The sequence below is a fragment of the Podarcis muralis genome, chromosome 10, assembly GCF_964188315.1.
Source record: "Podarcis muralis chromosome 10, rPodMur119.hap1.1, whole genome shotgun sequence".
In the NCBI taxonomy this organism is placed as follows: domain Eukaryota; kingdom Metazoa; phylum Chordata; class Lepidosauria; order Squamata; family Lacertidae; genus Podarcis; species Podarcis muralis.
The window spans coordinates 62,173,942-62,195,963 of NC_135664.1; the positions used below are offsets into that span (position 1 = coordinate 62,173,942).

At 43.4% G+C, this 22,022-nt stretch overlaps 1 protein-coding gene across 1 annotated transcript in view; it reads right to left on the reverse strand.

The window, feature by feature from the left end:
• LOC114605593 (1-phosphatidylinositol 4,5-bisphosphate phosphodiesterase zeta-1-like) overlaps nucleotides 1-18,549 on the reverse strand; it is a 44,679-nt gene extending 26,130 nt beyond the window's left edge. Inside the window, exons 1-5 of the mRNA XM_028747001.2 lie at nucleotides 18,382-18,549; nucleotides 16,588-16,819; nucleotides 5,723-5,924; nucleotides 3,398-3,542; nucleotides 1,017-1,169 (exon numbers count right to left, since the gene is read on the reverse strand). Coding sequence (XP_028602834.2) covers nucleotides 1,017-1,169; nucleotides 3,398-3,542; nucleotides 5,723-5,924; nucleotides 16,588-16,819; nucleotides 18,382-18,549 — 900 coding nt within the window. The remainder of the gene's footprint in view (nucleotides 1-1,016; nucleotides 1,170-3,397; nucleotides 3,543-5,722; nucleotides 5,925-16,587; nucleotides 16,820-18,381) is intronic.
• Between the last annotated feature and the right edge of the window lie 3,473 nt (nucleotides 18,550-22,022).

The window sequence follows — 22,022 nt, forward strand, 5'->3', positions numbered from 1 at the left end:
TGCAATTTTGAGAAGCATATAGCTCTAGGAACAATTCAGCAAGCAAGGGAGCCATAGTTATGAGTGAATTTACACAAGTGTGTTCCTTTCTTCAGGACTGCAGCACCATGCATGTGTGAAGAAACTCAGGCAGCACAACTCAAGTGTTGCACACCAACACTGCATGTAGCCTCGTGTTGTCATCTCAAGGACAATGTGTTGTTCCTGAGATATCGGCATGGCTTGTCTATAGCTTGGATTTGTCTCACATCTGACTATTCGTTTTACCTGGAAAACAATTATATTTCAATTTGTTTGAAGAAGGGGGGGTGGGCAATGTGTAGCCTATACAGGAAGCAGTCTATCAATCCATGCAACACAGGCTCCTCTGCCCTCTCCTACTTGCAATATTTATATCCTTCCAAGAAGCTAAAGATGGCATAAGTGGTTCTTCCCCTTCCCCATTTTTATCCTCACAACTACCCTGCGAATTAGGCTAGGCTGGGAAATTGTGACCATCACAATGCCGTCCCTCATCTTCATGGCTAGGCGAGGATCTGACCCTGGGTCTCCTCAATCTAATCCATGGTAGCTAACCTGAAACACCCCAGATGTTGATAAACCCCAATCACTAGACATGCTGGCTGGGACTGATGGGAGCTGCAGTCTTCCAACATCTGGAGGGCCATGGCTTCCCAATCCCTTGTCTAACCACTGCACCACACTACTTCATTTCACTCACAGTTTTAAAGGCTCTGGGATGAGCTATGGTGAGAGGAGAGGTGGAAGTGGAAGAATGGGCTGGAACAAGAGTGATATTGATCACAAGCCCTATGAGCACCATATCATTTCCCCCTGCCCAATCTCATTTTTTATGATGAAGATATTCCAAACTCCAAATAATCCTTATGCTGCAAATGTGCACAACAGTTGCAGAGCTTGCACACAAATACACACAAACTGACACACACCAAAACACCCCAACACACCATCTTTTACAATAATAATAATAATGTTGGGTTGGGAGGGGATGTTACCTCTGGAGAGGGTAGTTCAGATGGCATGCTATCATCCAGTGTTGAAATACAGAGGGTATCCCTGAGAATGTCTAGCAAATGGCCAGCCATCTTCTCCTGTTGTGGAGCGCTGCAGTGATTCTCCAAAGATAGTGTAACGGGATAATCTGATGCCTGAAAATTTAACATAAAGACTGTTGGTATCCCTCCCCTTTTCGAAACTGAGGAAGTCCATTAACAGAAGAGTCCAAACCTCAACCCACGTAGAGCTCGAGGGTAGTTGAACGTGTCATGGGCATCCCACCACCCAGAACTGCCTGGCTATTTTGGCCTCTACCGGTGGGGAGAATCCACAACTGGCATAGGAAAAGTGTGGGTGGAAGGAAGCTACTGCTGGCAATGGTCAGTGTAAACCCTAAACGGTGTGTTTCGGAGTAAGTTAGGAGCAGATCTGAGCTAGCCAAGGATCCTCTAGATCAGCCTATCTCAACTTGTGGGTCCCCAGATGTTGTTGAACTACAACTCCCATCACCCCTAGCTAGCAAGGCCAGAGCTCAGGGATGATGGGAGTTGTAGTCCAACAACATCTGGAGACCCACAGGTTGAGAATCACTGCTCTAGATACTAAGCCATCGGCAACTTGTTGCTACTTCAGCCTTTCTTCAACACTGCCGTTGCCACTGGTGGTGCAAGCAGCAGGAATACAGCTGCACTGTCCCACTGCTGCTCACCAGGGGTAAGGATTGCTCCCTGAATCACTTTTGTGAGGGGAAAATACATGCTCAGTTGCAGATAATGATCAGGAGCAAAGTTGTACTATAGAATTTGCTCCCTCAGGAGGCAGTGATGGCCACCAACCTAGAATGCTTCAGAAGAAGGTTAGACCAATTCATGGAGGAGAGGTCTATCAATGGCTAGTAGTCATGATAGCAATGCTTCTGGAAACCAGTTACTGGAAACCACTGGAAGGGAGAGTGCTTATGTGCTTGAATCCTGCTCAATGGTTTCCCACAGGCATCTGGTTGGCCACTGTGAGAACAAGATGCTGGACTCGGTGGTTCAGCAGGTTCTTCTTATCTTCTTATGTTCTTAGGAGGATTCCAAGGGCTACTTTAGGCATGACCAAGAGCTCATCCATGCCCATCTGGGATTTGTGACTCTGTTTTAAAACCACAGAGCCTAGGACTTGCCAATCAGAAGGTTGGCGGTTCGAATCCCCGCGACGGGGTGAGCTCCCGTTGCTCAGTCCCTGCTCCTGCCAACCTAGCAGTTCAAAAGCACGTTAAAGTGCAAGTAGATAAATAGGTACCACTCCGGCGGGAAAGTAAACGGTGTTTCCATGTGCTGCTCTGGCTCGCCAGAAGCGGCTTAGTCATGCTGGCCACATGACCCAGAAGCTGTACACCGGCTCCCTTGGCCAATAAAGCAAGATGAGCGCCACAACCCCAGAGTCGGGCACAACTGGACCTAATGGGCAGGGGTCCCTTTACCTTTACCTTTCTTTTCAAATGCCTGCAGCTGCCACATATTTAGGAAATGGTTTTTACAAAAAAATGGGGATTGTTGATAGCAGAAAGAACATAACAATGGAATGCTGGGCTGCTTTGCCCCTGAATTTCAAGGATGGTTTCTTGGAGAGATGCTCCCCAGTTTTGGAATGTGAATTTGATCTCTGGTGACTTTGACACTATGAAAGTGGGAATTGGCTGTGTTTGAACTGGGTGCTTGATGTAATATTGCTTTAATAAATGTTGGTGAACAACTTAGTTCTCTTTCACAACTGAGAAATCTTCAGGTAAGCAAATAAATAAACAGCAGTCACACAAATGTGGCCAAAATTGTTACGAGGAGCAGCCATTCTCGAAACATAGCAAGGTTTTCCTCACTGCACAGCAACTGTGCTGTTCTGCCCACAGTAATTTTCACAAAGGAATTACAGTGGTACCTTGGTTTAAAAACAGCTTAGTTTATGAACAACTTGGATTAAGAATGCTGCAAACCCAGAAGTAGGTGTTTTGGTTTGTGAACTTTGCCTTGGAAGCAGAACATGTTCCGCTTCCTGTTGAGTGTGTTCCATTTGTAAACTGAGTCCCCCGCTGCTATGGGAAAGCACACCTTGGTTTAAGAATGCTTTGGTTTAAGAACGGACCGGATAGATTAAGTTCGTAAACAAGGTACCACGTATTTTTGTATCTGTTATCCAGCCCTGCCATGTGTCCCAGGCTCACATCTAAGATCTGTTTTATGCTTTCTGTAGGTCAGCTGACAGCATCGTATAAGGCTCTCATAGGTCAGCAAACCACCCACCCTCAGAGTCATCTGATACTGCTGTGGGAGAAGTAGGTACCCTACGGTACCCTGTGAACATTTTTCAGAGCTTTTGACCAACTACATGCACCTACCTCAAAGGCATGCTTGTGGACCACATCGATGACATTCTTGAAGGTAATTTTGCTCGTCAAGGTATGTCCATGATAAACCACAGGCTCATTATTTGGACCATCCCAACAATCAATTTCTACACAGCGGCATCCCTTCTTCAGGGAACTTTAAATTGAAAAAGAAAGAAAGAAAGAAAGAAAGAAAGAAAGAAAGAAAGAAAGAAAGAAAGAAAGAAAGAAAGAAAAGAGAAGAAGAAGAAAATAAAAAGAACTGTGTCCCATTCATCAGCACTCATATTGCTTTCTGCTTTCCAAATAGTGCTTGTTTAGCTATGGAGTTGCACTCTGCTAGAAGCTCAGATAGGGTAGCACACATTTTGATGATCTGCAGTTTTTAAGAAAACAGATCTTCTCCGAAGCAGTTTGCACTGCCATAGAGATATGAAAATATTTGAAAGCCACAGTCTTATTTACAGTTCTAAATTGGACCCACCCTTGGCCATCACTCTGTGTATTCAGGTAGAGGTATAACTCTGTCCTTTTATCTCTGTGCTGGAAGTCCCTATTTACCTAACATTGACAATTTCAACCAATTCAATTTAACACCAAAAATAACATCGAAGGTCATGTTGTGACTGTACCTACATCTGAGTTATAGGCTAAGATGTAAGTCTTTATTTAGTCATCATATTGATCTATCCATATCCTGCCTTTCATCCAATGAGCTCGAAGGCAGCTTAGGGGAATCCCATTCGATCTTCACAACAGTCCTGTGAGGTAGGATTGTGACTTATCCAAAGACACAAAATAAGCAAGGATTTGGATGCAAAAACTCATTGAGCAGCATGATATTCCAAAGTCCCCAAAGTCTTGAGAGGACCATAATTTGTCATTGCAAGACCCAGATGATATTTTGGGACATTTAGGATCCTGGGAGGCAATTTCAGAAGAATTATTCCTGCTTATGAAATCCACAAGCTTCAGATGACTCTGAATTCCAAACTCTGGCTGTGTAAAAACCTTTCAGGAGCAGGAACTGGGTGCACCATCTACCTCTTGACTGGAGGTTTCCTTGCAACTGTGAAGAGCTAACGGAATAATGGACTTGGATTGCCATTCTTAAATCTGTGGACTCAGTTCTGAGTAACCAATCCTGCTAAAGCAATGTGAGCTAAGGGAACCTTCCCCTGCAAGCTGAGGTTTCCCAGCCACCCTTTCTTCCAAAGAAGCAGCAAGGCAACCTTGCTTCACAGTGGCGTAGCGTGGGTTGTCAGCACCCGGGGCAAGGCAAGTAATTTGCGCCCCCTAACCCGTGGATTTGCGCCCCCTAACCCGTGGATTTGCGCCCCCTAACCTGTGGATTTGCCCTAACCCCAGATGTTGCGCCCGGTGCGGCCGCCCCCCCCCCCTGCACCCCCCACGCTACGCCACTGTTGCTTCAACATAGGTGGAGGGGGAGAGAGACAAGGACCGGGCACAATTATTGCCTGGGACAAATCACATGGTTTTGCCAATGGTGCCAAAGTGATCTGCCATGATGCCACGGGTACTCATGATAAAAAGCCATGGGATTTGTGACTGCCACTCACAATACAAAATGCTAGCGCCAAAAGGATTGGCAAATGGAGGAACAGAAAGGCCACAAGTCAGCATTGAAACAACATTGCGCACAATGTTTCCACACGTTTGGCCATAGGGCACACTGCATGCACTGGATGGGATGCCAAAGGGGGTTCGGAAGAGTCCCAAAGTTCAGAAAGCACTAAATCAGAACAAAAGAATAATTCTGCCATTGTCCTATACAGCTGCAAATAAAACATTTTAAGTGTGTTTTAAAAGCAATATACAATGTGACATTAGATGGTGATGACCAGCCTTATGGAAAATGCAATGTATTTTTAAATTCCTTTTTTTATTTAAAATAAAGCAGTTTCGAAGCAGTTTTTATATGTATCTATATTCCACCCCTATTTCAGTTCTAGCTCAGCCACAGGCTTGCTTCCAATGAAATCATTATTGCACTAGCAGGATGATGTCCATACATGCCATGGAACTTTCCTCCTTTGCACCCCCTCAATCCCACCAACTCTCCAGGTCAGATTTGTTGGGGGGAGTAACAGATGTTCCATTGCCTGAGCAGAAATCATTCAATGAGCGCAACAATACAACCCATAGGTATTTTTCCAAGTTATTTTTTCTTAAACGGCTGCAAACATTTGTTTTTTTTTTTAAATATGGAGAAAGAACACCATTAGGAAACACAACACACTTCCGCACAGTTTTGCTACTCCATGCCCTACTGGCCTCACCTCTCCCCTGCCCTACCCCACAAATAAATGTACATACTTGGCGTAGCCCCACAGGTGACTTGGCCCTACAAGCTGGTCTTGTATCAGGTAGGTATTGTGTGACGATGATATAAAGTAGTCGCACAATGGGAAGTTCATATCTTGGTAAACCGTCCTGTGCTTTTGTTTAAAGATGCTGCACTCTTCTGAAAGCATGTACCGTATAAAGCCTTCGAAGGTCATCTCCCTTTGGCTTCTTGCTAAAGTGGGAACATTAAAGGGGGGTGTTAAAATTAAAATTGCTCAGATACCTCCACCGTGTTGTTGTTTTTTAATGCTGGAATTAAACAGAGGTCGGAAATACTCACACTACGAATGTGTGCCCCTGAATTTCACCTGGCGCTTGGCTATGATCTGAAGCTGAACATGCATAATAAGAAGCTGAATGCTTATTCATGCCTTTATTTAATGACACAACAATCACCAGAAGCTAACGTAATGTGCACAAGCCAGGAACCAGACCTTAGCCATGTTAGTTCTTGTGCTTAGTCATAATACGCTCTGCTATCATGGCATTCATTCTAGGGGAACCCGGTGGTTCGTCCAGAAGCACATCAGAAGATGAGGAGATCAGTCATAGCAGATCAGCGGCTCTGCCCCACTTGAAAAATGTTTTGATCACCTTGACTAATCTTGCACTGCTAAGCCACAAGGAAGCACTTGGTACATTTGAGCGTAGTGGTTCCCAGTTGCTTATCAATACCAGTAGCAAAAAGAATATTTGATTTGACTCAGGTTTAAGATTTGTATCGGTACATGCAGGTCAACGGAGAGCCTAATTTCAACACACTGCGTTTAGATGGGCAGCAGAGAGCTTTTCCTACATTAAAGAAACTAATACTAAGCATGGGGAGGTCTCTGATCAGGAACACAGCATGCAGGAAAGAGAAGTTTAGCCCTTCTCACCCGATGAAAATCTTTGGCCTGCCGATTAGTCCAGTTGTCCCAATGGGAGCTTTTTCTAACCTCTGGGGCAAGATGAGGGTCCATTTCTGTGAGGATCACAGCTGGGAAGGCAAGGGTTAAGCCTACCCTCTCTCTCTCCACTCTGCAGTCTTAATTAAAATCTCTCCCTCCCCTCCTAGCACAGAGTGTTAAAATAATACTAAATGCAGACGAATTTGCACACCGTGCACTTAACGTTATGGGAAGTTAAGCCCCACCCACCCAGTGTAATGGCACATGGGATTCAAGCTCCACCCCTTGAGTTGCCATTTTGCATGTGGCTCAGGTAGGTTCAAGTCAAAACCAGAGCACATTCCCCAACAGAAGCCTGTTCATTCCTGTTCCAGGGTGCTTCCATACAGATTGACCATGTGCTTAGAGATAGACCCATATGTCAAGTTCAGTTTCTTTCAGTTTCTCATTCTATCAGTCTTAAGCTCGATTCGCCACATTTCCACATCAGTTTGCAATTTTATCTTATTTTTCAAAAAAAGAAAAAGAAAAGGAAATTCACCAGCCTTTTGCTGTACATTTTTCCTAACATACATGTTTGCAATTTTGCCTAACGTACGCATTTTTGCAAAGCCATTTCCCCTAACGTAACACATATTTGTATGTTATATTTTGCTAATACATGCATTTTCATCCAAGTGTATGTATTATTATTATTTTACACATTACATGGCTGGAGAAGTGCATTGCAAAAATCAGAAAGTGTGAATTTTGAAGGATGTTCTGGTTTGTGTGTTGTTTTGGAAAGTTTGTTATTGGGTATATTTAAATGCAAACTGAATCAAATTTATACCACATCTCTAGATGTGACTCTACTGGTCTGACCTTAGCACCAAGAATGAATTGATAAACATGCTGGAATATGCCCCAGAATCCTCCACAAACAAGGATTAGCCAATTCTGTTTCTAATACATGAGGTGGTTCCTTGGCAAACCACTGAACATATAGAGGATTGTTGTAAAACAGAACATATGGAAGTCACTGCTGTATTAATGCAATCTTTGAAGTCTACACCAGGTTAATACTGCTACCATATATTTGTCATATCGCTGTTTAGAAACCAATGACACAATTTTTGTCCTATTTCCAGTACAAAAATAAAAGCCTTTTCAATTGGATTTCTTATAACTAAATTATATTAATGCTGTGTTTTCTGGTCTTTCTCCTTCTCATCTTAAAACTTTCGCAGAAACCCAACTTCTTTGCTAATGCGCAAAAGCAATATTATTTATTCATTTGTTAGGCATACACTCTTAATAAGCTATTACTATCTATCCACTCTTAATAAACTATTATTTTCTATTTATCCATTACAAATCTTCAGAATACTCACAGCTGAAACTTCTCCCCGTGACTCTTTTCCTAAATTTCCATTTCAGCTCAGTTTCTTTATATGTGCTACCAGTTTTCGTACTTACCGTGAAGTCTCTCAATACTTTTGGATCTTACCTTTTCTTGGTGATTTCTTGTCGCATTCCAGTCTGGGCATTTTGTTTATCTTCCTCTCTTCTCTTTGGTATGCATAAGAACTCTTCTTTGGTCAAACATCTCCAGCTTTTTACTATATACTTCAGGGATGGGGAACCTGTGGCCTTCCAGATATAGCCAGACTACAACTCCCATCATCCCTGATCATTGACCATCCTGGCAGGGGCTGATGGGAGTTGGCATCCAACAGGTTCCCCACCCCCGCTTTACTCCCCTGAGCCAATTTGGCACCTCCATCACTTTCTTTTATAAAGAAACTAGCAGTCTTGTGCCCGGCGTTGCTCGGGAATTCTAAGAAACCAGAAAAATCATTGCAGTTTTGAAATCAGTGGTTAAAATCTGTGCAGTTTTGAAAGGTTCAGGGCACAATCTTGATTCAAAATTGTGTCCAGCTATAGTCAAAACCCTGCAGCTTCATCTCAAGAACCACCATGCAAACTTTGGTTAAAATCAGTGCAGTTTTGAAAGGTTCAGTCTGCCTTCAGGATCCAAAATGGCACCACAGATGAAAACCTCCTCCTTGACCTCGGGAACAGTAATTTGGTACTGATATCTTAAGAGGTGTGCAAATCTTAAGAGGTGTGCCTAGCAAACATACAAACAGCTTTCTGAAATATATCGTAGATGCTTCAGCTTGTATCCTTTTGCCACATAACTTGCATGTGAAGGTGGTTATGACAGTGTTGCATCACACTCTACTAAAATCAGGAATACAGTGGTACCTCAGGTTACATACACTTCAGGTTACAGACTCCGCTAACCCAGAAATAGTACCTCAGGTTAAGAACTTTGCTTCAGGATGAGAAAAGAAATCGTTATCCGGTAGCGTGGTGGCAGCAGGAGGCCCCATTAGCTAAAGTGGTGCTTCAGGTTAGGAACAGTTTCAGGTTAAGAACAGACCTCCAGAACGAATTAAGTTCTTAACCCAAGGTACCTAAGAAATCAATATTAAACATACTTGCTTGGAAAGAAACCCCATTGAAATCAGTGGGCCATTCTTCCATGTAACTATGATTAGGATCAGGCAGTTCATTGATGTGTGTGTGTCCTTTCCTCTTTGTTAACTCCCTATATTGCAAAGCTTAACGATAAAACTACATTTTTGTAACCCAAACTGTGCTTTTCACTGTATTAAATGTGCTATTATTTTTATGATCCCTGCTCCCTCCTTTCCACCACTGTGCCCCACACAAATTCTTTTTATGATTCATGTCTACTGAAGCTGCTTTAGGCAGGGACCTGTTTATCCGACCCTTTTGTAAAGAGCTTAGTATATTTTTGGTGCTATAAAAGTAAGCAATAATAATAGCACATGTCATATGGAGCTATGAGTGTTCAAGGCTATTATCCAGGGTTCCGCCCACTACACCAATTGCAATGATTTATTTAAACGATAAATATCACTCAAACACAGAGGAAAGGGAATTGCTTCTAACACTATTAGACAAATAGAAAGCAGTTAACTAGAGTCTGGGAGTCACAATCAGCTCAGGATCCAAACAGTTAGTATACAGGTATACTAGAATTTGGGGGGCATTCTGTGGGATTTTTTTTTCTTTGAAGGACAAACCTACTTACTCTTACTATATATCAAGCAACAAAGAGACATGAGGGGGGTGTTCTATTCAAGAAGCCTGTTTTCTTTGTCCATGGATGCCGAAGAATTGATGCTTTTGAATTATGGTGCTGGAGGAGACTCTTGAGAGTCCCATGGACTGCAAGAAGATCAAACCTATCCATTCGGAAGGAAATCAGCCCTGAGTACTCACTGGAAGGACAGATCCTGAAGCTGAGGCTCCAATACTTTGGCCACCTCATGAGAAGAGAAGACTCCCTGGAAAAGACCCTGATGTTGGGAAAGATGGAGGGCACAAGGAGAAGGGGACGACAGAGGACGAGATGGTTGGACAGTGTTCTCGAAGCTACCAGAATGAGTTTGACCAAACTGCGGGAGGCAGCAGAAGAGAGGAGTGCCTGGCATGCTCTGGTCCATGGGGTCACAAAGAGTCGGACACGACTAAACAACTAAACAACAACAACATTCAAGAAACAGCCATTGTGATCATATAAAGGTGTTTCTGAGGGGGCATTGGGCTGTAGACCTCCTCAGAATCACTGTTCACCGTAAGCACAGGAGAAAACCTAATGCTCAAATAATTATATGTAACAAACACAATGTCCATACAAATCCAATAATGGGAGAGGGGGGAGCAGACACATATCAATGCTGGATACACTCTAGAAACTTAGGTGTCTGGTTATTGCATATATGTCAGTCAGCAGTGGGTGGACCTTGGTGTGGTCGAAGTGTTCCCTCAGAAACTGCCGTGGGCTGGCCAAATCAGGCCAATGGAGGACCCATGGGAGGGCTCCCATGGGATGTAGGAGTCTCTCCCAGGTGTGGGGCAGCCTGATAGTGAGGATCATAGTGTGGGGTTCCATCAACCCCAATCTCATCTCATCTCTGCAACAAGAGCTGCAAGCCCCATCTCCCTCTGTGTCCCCTACCTGCCTCTCCACAGCTGTTGGAGCCTCTGACTGACACTTTCATAGTGCTGGGCGCACCACCCACCCCAGCACCATCAAACACTGGGAGCAGCTCTGCCTTTCCAGGTGGGAATGTCTTGCCAGTCCCTGCCACTTTTCAGACAGCAGAGACACGTCCCCCTGTCACCCAGATCTAGGAGGTGCCAAATGAGAAGGGAACAGAGAGTTCCACCTACTAGGACTAGTGAGAGACTGCGGGAACACTTACTGAACTAAGTTGTGCCCCATTCCTACATATAGGATAACAAGGATCAGTGTCGGGTCAACATTTATAGCTTTGGGAGTTAGAGCACTTGCCTTTTTCTTGATATATTTAGGATTGACTTTGTGTATTTCCTGAGGTGCCTTAAACTAGCAATGCGCACATGTACTGCAGTAATCTAATCATCAAAGATCCTTCAAATCTTTGTTCTTCAGCAACTAGGGGCCAGGACAGAAACACCTTTCAGCTGAGGGCAACAGTCCTTTCTTGGGCAGCGCTCCAAGGTGGAGTCAGAGATTCACTGGAACGATGTTTTCCTTCCTTCAAGCAACAGAAAGACTACAGCCTACTTGATGTTGTCCTAGTGCCTGCTCAAGAAACTTCTCTTCTGTATCAGGAGATGGGGAATCTTTTTCAGCCTGAATGCCATGTTACTTCATAAAATACTTGAGGAAGGTGGAGAGCAGGACCAGTCAGAGGTGTGGCCTGGGGTGGAGACAGAGTCTGAAGAGAGTCGCAAGGGCCAGATAGCACTGTGAGGGAGCCACATGATCATTGGGCTTGAATGATCATTTCCCGGGGAACGATAATAGATTTCAATTGTATCTAGAAACTAAGCCTATAACTAAGGCTGAGCTCATGCAATTGAAACAATTGCATATATATTTTCCTTCTGCATCCTTGCCTCTTCCTCCCCTTCTTCCTCTTTGCTGAATTTTAGACTGGAAGCTCATCAGGATGAGGACCTGTCCTCTTAAAGCAGTGTGCCTCCCAGATGTTTTGGACTGGGATGCCTACCAGTCGCAGTCGGCATGGGGCCTGAAGTTGATGGGATCTGAAATCCAAAACACCTAGAGAGCACCAGCCAGGTTAGGTAAGGCTGTCTCATTGTCAGCACACTGATCAAACTAGATGGGGGGGGGGGAGTGAATAAAAATAAATTTTAGAGCACTTTGATATTTTATCACCTTTCGCACTGACAAAGCTTGAAAGCACAACTGCAGCGTACCAAAGGGTACCGAACAATAACAATTTAGATCCCTCAAGTCATCCTGTTGAAGGGTGGGGAAAAGACAGTTCAAGTTAAACTCATTAGAGTTTTTGAACATCGGAGGTCAGCAACCTATGTATTCCACAGGGCTCTTTCTCACGGTAGAGACCGTTCTAGCCTTTGGTGTGCTGCTGTTATCAAAACTGCTTTTGAGACAGAAGGAAAAATATGTGTCTTGTCAGCACAAGGCGGAAAGTAGCTACTTCCTAATCCCCAAGGTAATCATGATTCTAATCTCTGAACCTGGAGTAGCATTCACGCAAAAAACAAAACAAAACAAAAACTGCCCCAGAAAACCAAAAAAGATGATTTTCAAGTTCTGCGCAGTGTACTAATATCACATGAATAGGGAATTTGGCACCTGGGATACTATGCAGTTCTGAAATGATCTTTTCTACTTAAAATGTTTCAAGCAAACATCAAAACAAGGTTTTAAGGCCTGGGGCTGCAATCCCATGCAAATTAGCTGCCCTACAGTCCAATCCTAGGTATGTGTAGTCTGAATTAAGTCACAGTGGGTCTTCCTCCTAAATCAATGTGCATAGGAATGCTGCAAGCCAATTAGATATTATTACAGAGTAGGGGAAATAAACCTCTGGCCCTCCAGATGTTGTTGGAATTCAGCTCCCATCAACCCCCCAACCAGCACAGCCAAGAATGATGGGAGCTGCAGCCCAGCAAGATTTGGAGGGACACAAGTTCCCCACGCCTGATGCAGAGAACGAATCTCTTAGGCAGCAAACCTATGTACACTCATCCAGGAGAAAGTTCCATTAAATAAGACCTACACTAATGCGTCCAGTTCTGGGTACCACAGTTTAAGAAGGATATTGACTAGTTGGAACGTGTGCAGAGGCTTTAAATATCCCTCCATGGTCATGTTGCTAGTAGTACTGAATAGTTTCAAGTGGCGACATCCACTGGATGACTGTGGAGTTGTGCGTATGTTACACCACAAAGGATTTATAGAATGTTACTGGTGTTGATATAAAAAAGAGAAACCTAGAAAAATGCATTTCCTGTCTTTAAAATGAGATGAAGAACAGAAGAAATCTCCTCTAATATAACTGTTACCAGTTTAGCAACTCAGGTAAGCAATATTCGGTGCAATATCTGTTTGTGCTGTTTTGCAAAAACAAACTCGCCCACTATTCCTTAAAGTGCTGTAAATGCACAAATGCCATCCCAATTAATGAGGTCTTCAACAATGAAGAGGTAAGAAATTCGGAGCGTTAAAAATGTGTTTATTTGTGGGCAGTGTTGCTTTTTAAAAATCACACAATAAAGTTATGCTGTAACTAGAACACTATAAACTAATATTTTAAAAGCTGAGAATTGTAACAGAGAAATTGTTTAATGCACTCATTATACAAGGCAAGACATCAAATGTATTTCATACAAGATTAGTAGACTATTTAGCTAAATCCCATCAACCAACATTTAGCTGTTTTGTGCTTTTGTTCCCAGTGTTTTATCAAGTTGCATTTGTTACAATCTAAACAGTTTCTAAAAGGTAAAATTATCAGTCAGCAGGCTAATGTAGAAAGAACAGTCCAAATAAGGATACCTTCATCATTTATCATTAATTGAAACAACACATGCATGGTCTCGCTTAGTATCTGAACGGAACATTTACTCACATGATGCATACAAATTAGTCCTGGTTTATTCAAATTATAAACAATGTTTCTATTTTAAGAATATCCAAAGAATATAAGAATAATGCAAAAAGAACTACAAACAATAATAAAGCAAAAGCAATACAAACCATTATTCACATAGTCTAAGAAAATAGGAGAATGCTTAGACTGTTGTACAAGTTGATCTCATGTTATACAAACGGCAATAATCTTTTGCTTATGTTTCAATAAAGAAATATAAATGTACATTTTTCCCTTGTTTTTTAGGCCGCGCTTTTCTTTCTTCCAGAAAGCAACAATGAAGAATGTGATAAATTGCCACTACAATCTGATGAATTAACACAATCTGCGTTCATACAGACATGCGTAAGAAAACACAGTAGGTGCAGTTTTGAAGCTTTTACACTTAATTGCCATACTCAGAGAAACAACACCACAGCCAAAGACTCCATGCCTGTTAGGCGGGGGGGGGGGAGGGAGCTGGATTTCCCTAAAATTCCTCAGCCCTCCTTATTTTTATTTTTATTTTATTTTATTTTATTATACAGGAATTTTAGAAAACCAACAGGAACGCTTCTGCTTTTCTTCTTAAAGGTACAGGTGCTATTATTTGGAGGGGGGGCTGCTGCAGTGAAATCCCGCTTACCACAAAAAATCATGTTACGAGATCCAGGAGAGAGACTTTTTAAACGGAGGGAAATAAGCTTGACAGGTCAGTTTGTTCTGAGGTATCTAAATTCACCAACCGCAAACTCAGAAGGTAGGCGGAATTTTCCGATCTGACAAATGAGATAGTGCTGGGGTTAAAGGTGCCACCACATTGCCTCTAAACAGCGGTTGCTGTTCTCTCCCCGCTCTCTGTCTAGGATATCCAGTCAAGAGCAAAGGCTAAAGCAGGGAGGTGGGATTCAGGTGTCTCTGTTTGCTAGGCCAAGAAGGAGTCAATTACCGTAATGGAAGCGGCAGGATTAAAGGGGTTGCATGCTAAGCAAATGGTCTCCTGGTTGGTTGGTTGGTTTAAAGTTGGCTGGTGTATGTGCTCTGCTGAGAGGTGTAGTGAAATTAAGTTATGCTTTCCCTTGACTGCTGGAAATGCAAATCCCCTGGTCTAAACCACTGAGCCTCTTGGGCTTGCTGATCAGAAGGTCAACAGTTCGAATCTGCGTGATGGGGTAAGCTCCTGTTGCTCTGTCCCAGCTCCTGCTAACCTAGCAGTTCGAAAGCACACCAGTGCAAGTAGATAAATAGGTACCACTGCGGCAGGAAGGTAAACAGTGTTTCTATGCACTCTGGTTTCTGTCATGGTGTTCCATTGCTCCAGAAGTATGCTGGCCACATGACCTGGAAAACTGTCTGTGGACAAATGCTGGCTCCCTCGGCCTGAAAGCGAGATGAACGCTGCAACCCCATAGTCGCCTTTGACTGGACTTAACCGTCCAGGGGTCCTTTACCTTTTACCTTTACCTATTCTCATCGTGACCTCAAAGCAAGCATTTGTAAGTTGCTTTGCTGGAAATAAATCTGAAACAGTAACTCCTATTACAGGCAACGTGGTGGCACTTTTGCCATAGCATTCGTGAATTAGAAAGTATATTCAAGGAGAGAGGCTAGCTAGCTATTACATTTACATCCCAGATTTTCTCCAAGGAGCTCAAGGTGGTAAGCATCGTTCTCACCTGCCTCATTTCATCCCCACAACAACCCTGTGAGGTGGGTTATGCTGAGAGGCAAGAACTGGCCGAAGGCCACACACATTGAGCTTCATGGCCACGTAAGGATTTGAACCATGGTCTCTTGGGTCTTAGCCCAACACTCTAACAGCTACAGTACACTGGTTAATTATAGCTATAGCTCACAAGAGTTTGTCCCAGCCTGGAAATGAGGACAATTAGAATCCACTATCTAAAATATTGAAACATCACTTGGACAACTGTAAAAAGCTAGAAAACTTAAAATTGGAACCTGAGTCGGCAAAATTCCTTATTAAAGAATGACCATCATTAGCACAGTTTGCAGAGGGGCTCAAAAATTATGGGCCTGCATTTCCCAGAGCTGGCCTTTTGGGTGAAGCAGCACCAATAATTTCAAGCAGAACTGCAATGCATCTCATTAACATCAGTTTTAGGTCCGCAGCAATTGTGAACATAAAGCCGATCGTGTTCTTTTGGGTTATAACATGGACATGACTAAAGAATTGGTTTTGGATGAACCTGTTCCACCTTTGCAGCTTCAAAGACAAGAAAGCTTTCGTTATAAACTATAAGAACACTCCCATTGTAGCTTATTCCTAATAGTAATGGGTTGTTGTTCTTGAATTATTTATTTTTTTACCTTTTTTGCGAACTGGTGGCAAGAAAAGCAACAATTGTTGTTTGCTTAGGAATTTTTAAAAATGTATGTAAGTTGCAGCACAGCTGCAAAAATCAGGGTTAAATAAAAAGAGTTTTTAGTTTGATTGTAAAAAGGCCTGCAGACCAGATAAACTGGCCACCGTCTACTTTTCTGATGTCCCCACCAAAACTTTTAGGCTGGCTAAGGACCTGAGAAGCTCTGTTCTTGTGGAATCCTGAGTGATGCAATAAGCATGGGTAGCACTTATCATTGTATGTGGAGGGCAAGCCTTATCCACCACTGCTCCCCCTTTCTCCATCAAAAGATAGTGGCTGCAGAAATAGATGTCAGCAGTGGTCTTCATTAGATGTGCTCATAACGGTGGAGGACTCACAATCTCAGGCACTAGATGGAATGCATTTAACCTCCTCGCTATCGTTGGAGCTGGCTGAATGTCCAGGGCAGACAATAAATTTAAAAACTGACGAGCTTTCTGCATAAAAACAACATTTTCTCTTGGAAAAATAAAGGCTACATTGCGACTATCTACATACTCATTATTACTCATATGTTCAATATCATTATCAACACACTAAAGGCTATGGTTCCAAACTAATTAAACTGTAACATTAAAACTTTAGTGTACCTTCATCAATGGGTTCAAACTTATTAATGAGTGACACAGCTCTTGCTTCATTAACATCAAGTTCAAACTGTTCCTTTCTAAGAAAGTCACACAGATTTGATACTGTTAGAACTTTTTTGTTTGGCGAGTAGCTGCTGAAGAGTTCGTGAAGTTCCGGTCGGTGCAGAAGCGTTCGATAAATTGCCCTAAAATCTTCCATGGTAATAAGTCCAGACTTCTGTTTGTCATTTTTCTATGTAAAAAAAAAAGAGTTGGCAATAAGTATAAATAAAGCACTATGTGGCAGCATTCACACCAGAACGATGAGCACTTTGACATAGTTCAAAGCTTTTCTAAGAAACACTCACTAATAATAATAATAATAATAATAATAAATTTTATTTATATCCCACCCTTCCCAGCCGAAGCTGGGCTCACGGCGGCTAACAACAATAAAATAGTAAAACATTTTAAAATCATTTCATTATAAAATTAATTCACTAGAGTCAGTCTGTGAGCCTTCGTGATTGTGAGGGCAAGCCAGTAGGGGAGTGAAGTGAAAAAGGAACCGGCACTGTTAGGTAATAATAATAATAATAATAATAATAATAATAATAATAATAATAATAATTTATTTATATCCTGCCCTCCCTGGCCAGAGCTGGGCTCAGGGCAGCTAACACCAGTAAAATTACAATAAAAACATAATGGGGGGGGGGGAGAGAAAAGAAAGAAAAAAACCCAATTTAAATTATGGGTTAAAATACAATTTAAAATGCAGCCTCATTTTAATAGTAGTCCATAGATCAAAACCATAAGGGGAGGGAAACATAAGGGTCAGACTGAGTCCAAACCAAAGGCCAGGTGGAACAGTTCTGTCTTGCAGCTCTGTCCTGCGGAAAGATGTCAAGTCCCGCAGGGCCCTAGTCTCTTGTGACAGAGCGTTCCACCAAGTTGGGGCCAGTACTGAAAAGGCCCTGGGCCCTAGTTGAGACCAATCTAACCACCTTGCAACTTGGGACCTCTAAAGTGTTGTCATTTGTGGACTTAAGGTCCCTTGCGGGGCATACCAGGAGAGGCGGTCCCGTAGGTACCGGTAGGTTACATGCTGCACCTTAAATTAAAATCTGGGACCTAATTTAGTTACGTTCACATAGCTGAAAAGCTGATCTAGAAGCATAAGTCTTCAGTTTGACCTCTTCATCTCCCATCCTATATGCCAATTACTGGCTTAATCAGAATAATTAAAGGGGAGAGAGAGGAGCCCAGCCAATTCATCCACTTCAAACTCATGTTATAGGACTCATCATCCGATCAAGCCTCTCTCCTCTCAGCTCCCCACCCTCCTGTCACAGCCATTGGAATATAAGACTCCACTGGAATATAAGAACAGCCATAATCAGAAGGGAAACAGTATTGAGTGTGTTTTTTAAGCTTCCAAACATCTCTGTTTCTAAGACCATTAAGGGCACTAGAAGGCAAGTGTACAGAAGAATCAAACATCTCATGTAACTATACGAGGTTCAACAGGTGAGACAGATGTTACCAACCCATCCCAAATGATCAATAATTGGTTTCTGAAAAGGAAACACTACCCAAGAAAGAAAGAAAAACCAAGGGCGCTTGCTCATGGGTGAAAAGATAGGTCCTTAATTACACAGTAATAACTCAACTTGCCTAGAAGCAATACATTTTCTGCTCTTAAAGAACTTTAGTCTGAAGTCCTGTTGGCATGTAGTAAGTTTACTTAGACAGCTATGGTCCACTGACCACCGATACTACTATATATTCTTAATACAAACATGATTTTCTCACCTTAAACACCTTTTTCACATGAACGTAGTCGTAACTGACGTCAAACTTATTTAGCAGTTTCAAGGTCTTATCTAGATTGATCTTGCCATCTCTAAATTCATCAAAGATGAGGTCCATGAACCATGTAGAGAAAAGCAAGTTAAGGAATTTTCCAGCTAATTTTGGCATTCTCTCTTTTTTTCCAGTTCAAAAAAAAGTGACTGATGTTGGCAAGGAGCCACTATACACTTTTTTCCCCTTCTTTTTTTTGCAAATGGCCCAGTCCATTTCCCACTTGTGAAGCAGGAGCTGGGGGCAGAATTAATTAGATCCAAGTATTTTATTTAAACATTGTTGTGGATCAGGTTCTAAAGATGTCTGTGGAATAGCAGCATTCCAGGCAAAGGATCCCTGCAAGAGGACATTGTTCCTTTCATGGGAGAGGTGACAAATTCTCCCCTTCTATAAACATAGTGTTGCACATGCGTTGAAACAGGGAACCTTTCCGTAGACTAGAAACAACACATTTCTGTACAAGTAGATGAGACTTCAGTGTATGAAAGAAAAGAACTGTACAATAGAAAGCTGGTAATAAGGGAAAGCTGGCGAAGGAGGGGAGGTCATTTTGGAGAGTCACTTCGCTTTGCGGCTGGCATTGTCCCCCGAAAGGGAACTGGGCTCAAGTGCTTATTGTATACTTGCATCTGGGCATCTTAGTAATGTAACTGTGGAGAAGGAACTCTCAGCTTTGGTTCTCCCTTTGTTTAAAGAAAACGTGGGAGGAGGATGTTTATGAGTCACTTACCTGCAGGTGATTGGAAATTTATAAAGAGATTGGGTTATTTACCTGCCCTTCACCCTAAAGTCGTAGGTGGCTTCTTCTTCTTCTTCTTCTTCTTCTTCTTCTTCTTCTTCTTCTTCTTCTTCTTCTTATTATTATTATTATTATTACTCCACCTTATTCCCAGTCTAGGACTCAAGGTGGCTTAATTCAAATGCCAAGTTAAAAAATGGTATAAAACAATTTACCATATTTTTCGCTCTATAAGATGCACCAGACCACAAGACGCACCTAGTTTTTGGAGGAGGAAAACAAGAAAAAAAATATTCGGAATCTCAGAAGCCAGAACAGCAAGAGGGATCGCTGCGCAGTGAAAGCAGCAATCCCTCTTGCTGTTCTGGCTTCTGGGATAGCTGCCCAGCCTGCATTCGCTCCATAAGACGCACACACATTTCCCCTTACTTTTTAGGAGGGAAAAAGTGAGTCTTATAGAGCAAAAAATACGGTACATTTTACAAGCACACAAAAAAACGTGGATCCTAAAAATTTACCAGGTTAAAGGGAACTGCTACTAGGATTCCACTGCATGCTTGTGGAATCTCTCCCACTGGAAGTCCTCCTTTGGGTACCCGTCATAGTCTTCAACATTAATATACTATATTATCATTCTGCTGACCAGGCAACTTATTAAATGCCATGTGTGGGAGGAGGTAGCTTGTAACAGGTTAAGTTCTGGGGAAGGGGCACATTATCTGTTTGAAGGAAGCAGGGAGTGGGCTTTACTGAGGAAGCAGGGAGCAGCATCCCTCAGGCAGGCACCCCCAAACTTGGCCCTCCTGATGTTTTGGGACTACAATTCCCATCCTCCCTGACCACTGGTCCTGTTAGCTAGGGATGATGGGAGTTGTAGTCCCAAAACATCTGGAGGGCCGAATTTGGGGGTGCTTGCCTCAAGGTCTCATGGCAGGGGTGTATGGGCAGCTAATCCTACTTGTGTTCTCCCATAAATTGTTCATTTATGCTTGTACTTTTTTAAAGGGGAAAAAAATGCACAGAGTGATTGACATGTTTCCCAGGTGCTCCAAGAGAGGTTAGCTGGGAAGCAGGGTGCAAAGCTCATGGTGATCTACAGTAAGCCTGCAACTTACCCCCAGGGATCGCGCCAAAAGCCAAAATCGTGTCTCGTCAAAGACATGCTGGGTGCAATGGTGGGTGGCATCACCAAAGTCTTAAAAAAAATATAAAAAAATTCTACTCTGCACCTAAAGCTGAACGCACCCAAGTTGAATGTGCCTAAAGTTGCTGGCTTACTGAATTTATTCTCTGTTTATGTCTGGGGAGCAGGGTGCCAACTTGAGTAAAATATTGGGGGGGGGGGGGGAGGTAAACCCTAGCCTGCATAGTTGACCACATGAAGCAGCAGATGCACACTGTTTGAATAATGCTCCGTCAAAGATGGGGGGGGGGGTGTCAAAGGAACCTCAGACCCTAGGAGTTGGTTCCTATGCTGGGGGGGCGTCTGCTGAGGACCCCAAGGAGAACCTCTTCCCTCATCTCTCCATGGGGGCTTCTCGCCCCCTGATTCCACGACGGGGTGGGCGAAGTGGCTCCCTTCCCGCGCCCCTGAAGGAAGGATATTTATTCTCCATGGTGCTGCTGTTGTTGGTCCTGCCTCCTCCGCCTACTCTTCGCGCCTGTTCCTTACTGCGATGGTCTCAGCAGCTCCCAGCGCGGCATAGCCCGCCTACCCGCCCGCCCGAGGGTCTTCCAGGCTCCTGCCCGGAGGCGCGACCGCCCTCGCCGGTGTCCGCGAGGCGATGGAGGCGCGGGGGCGGGCGCGGTGCCTCCCCACCGGCGCGGAGCGGGGGAGCTCCCTGACGTCACACAATGGGCCGCGTCACACTCGGCTCCCGACGTCACCGACGTCATAACAGCGCAGGCCGTTGCCAACGAAACGCCGCGGCTTGCATTTTCTTTCTCTCCCCCGTTTGGCCCTTTCCGGACCCCCCCCCCCCCGCCTGTAGCGCACATACAAACAAAAGTGTCAGTCTCCTCCTCAGGGAGCAGCTGAAAAGCAAGCCAGAAAACAGACAAGCACGTTGTATACAGTTTTCCCGTATACCGTTCGCGCTTTGCCAAGCTGGAGCTTGCAATACATTGCATGGAGGGGGTTGTCTGAGCACGTGCAGAGTGCCTTTCCTTCAGATGCTTTGATTTTTGCATCTTTGTTGCATCTTGATATTTTGTCTCCAGTACCCGTTTCCCTTCTCTCTCCTTTCAGCAGCCCTTTATTGCCATATCTTGTGTGGTGTTGTTGTTGTTTTGAGGGGAGAGGCAGCAAAAAAGATATGGAAATAAATATTAATAATAACCAGTTCCTGCATACAACCTGGAGATGCCCGCAGGTTTGGGCACAGGAGACCAGCTTGCAGTCCCAAAGCAGAGGATGTGATGTGGGCTAACCTAGATATGATCTGCATATTTTTAGCACGTTTTGAAAAAATCCCACTTCTCTTCTTTTGTTCACCCCATTTTATCGTGACAAGAAACCTTCAATGCACGTTAGGCTGAGAAGTGGCCTCTTGTGCAGGGTCACCTAGTGAACGTTGTGACTGAGTGGAGGATTTGAACCTAGGTTTCCCTCCAACAAGTGCCAACATAGGCCACTTACATAAATACATACTAGCTCTCAAATACTTATGCCTACAAGTCTTCTCTCAGTCCCTTCTCCAAGTAGGGCATAATTTCATAAATCTGTACTATGTCTCATCACTAGTCTCCCCCCCCCCCCCACCTTCAGACTGAAAAGACCCATGTTTGTAAGATTTTCCTCTATGACAAATTCTGTGACAATATCTTTTTTTTGGTACACTGTCTGCTG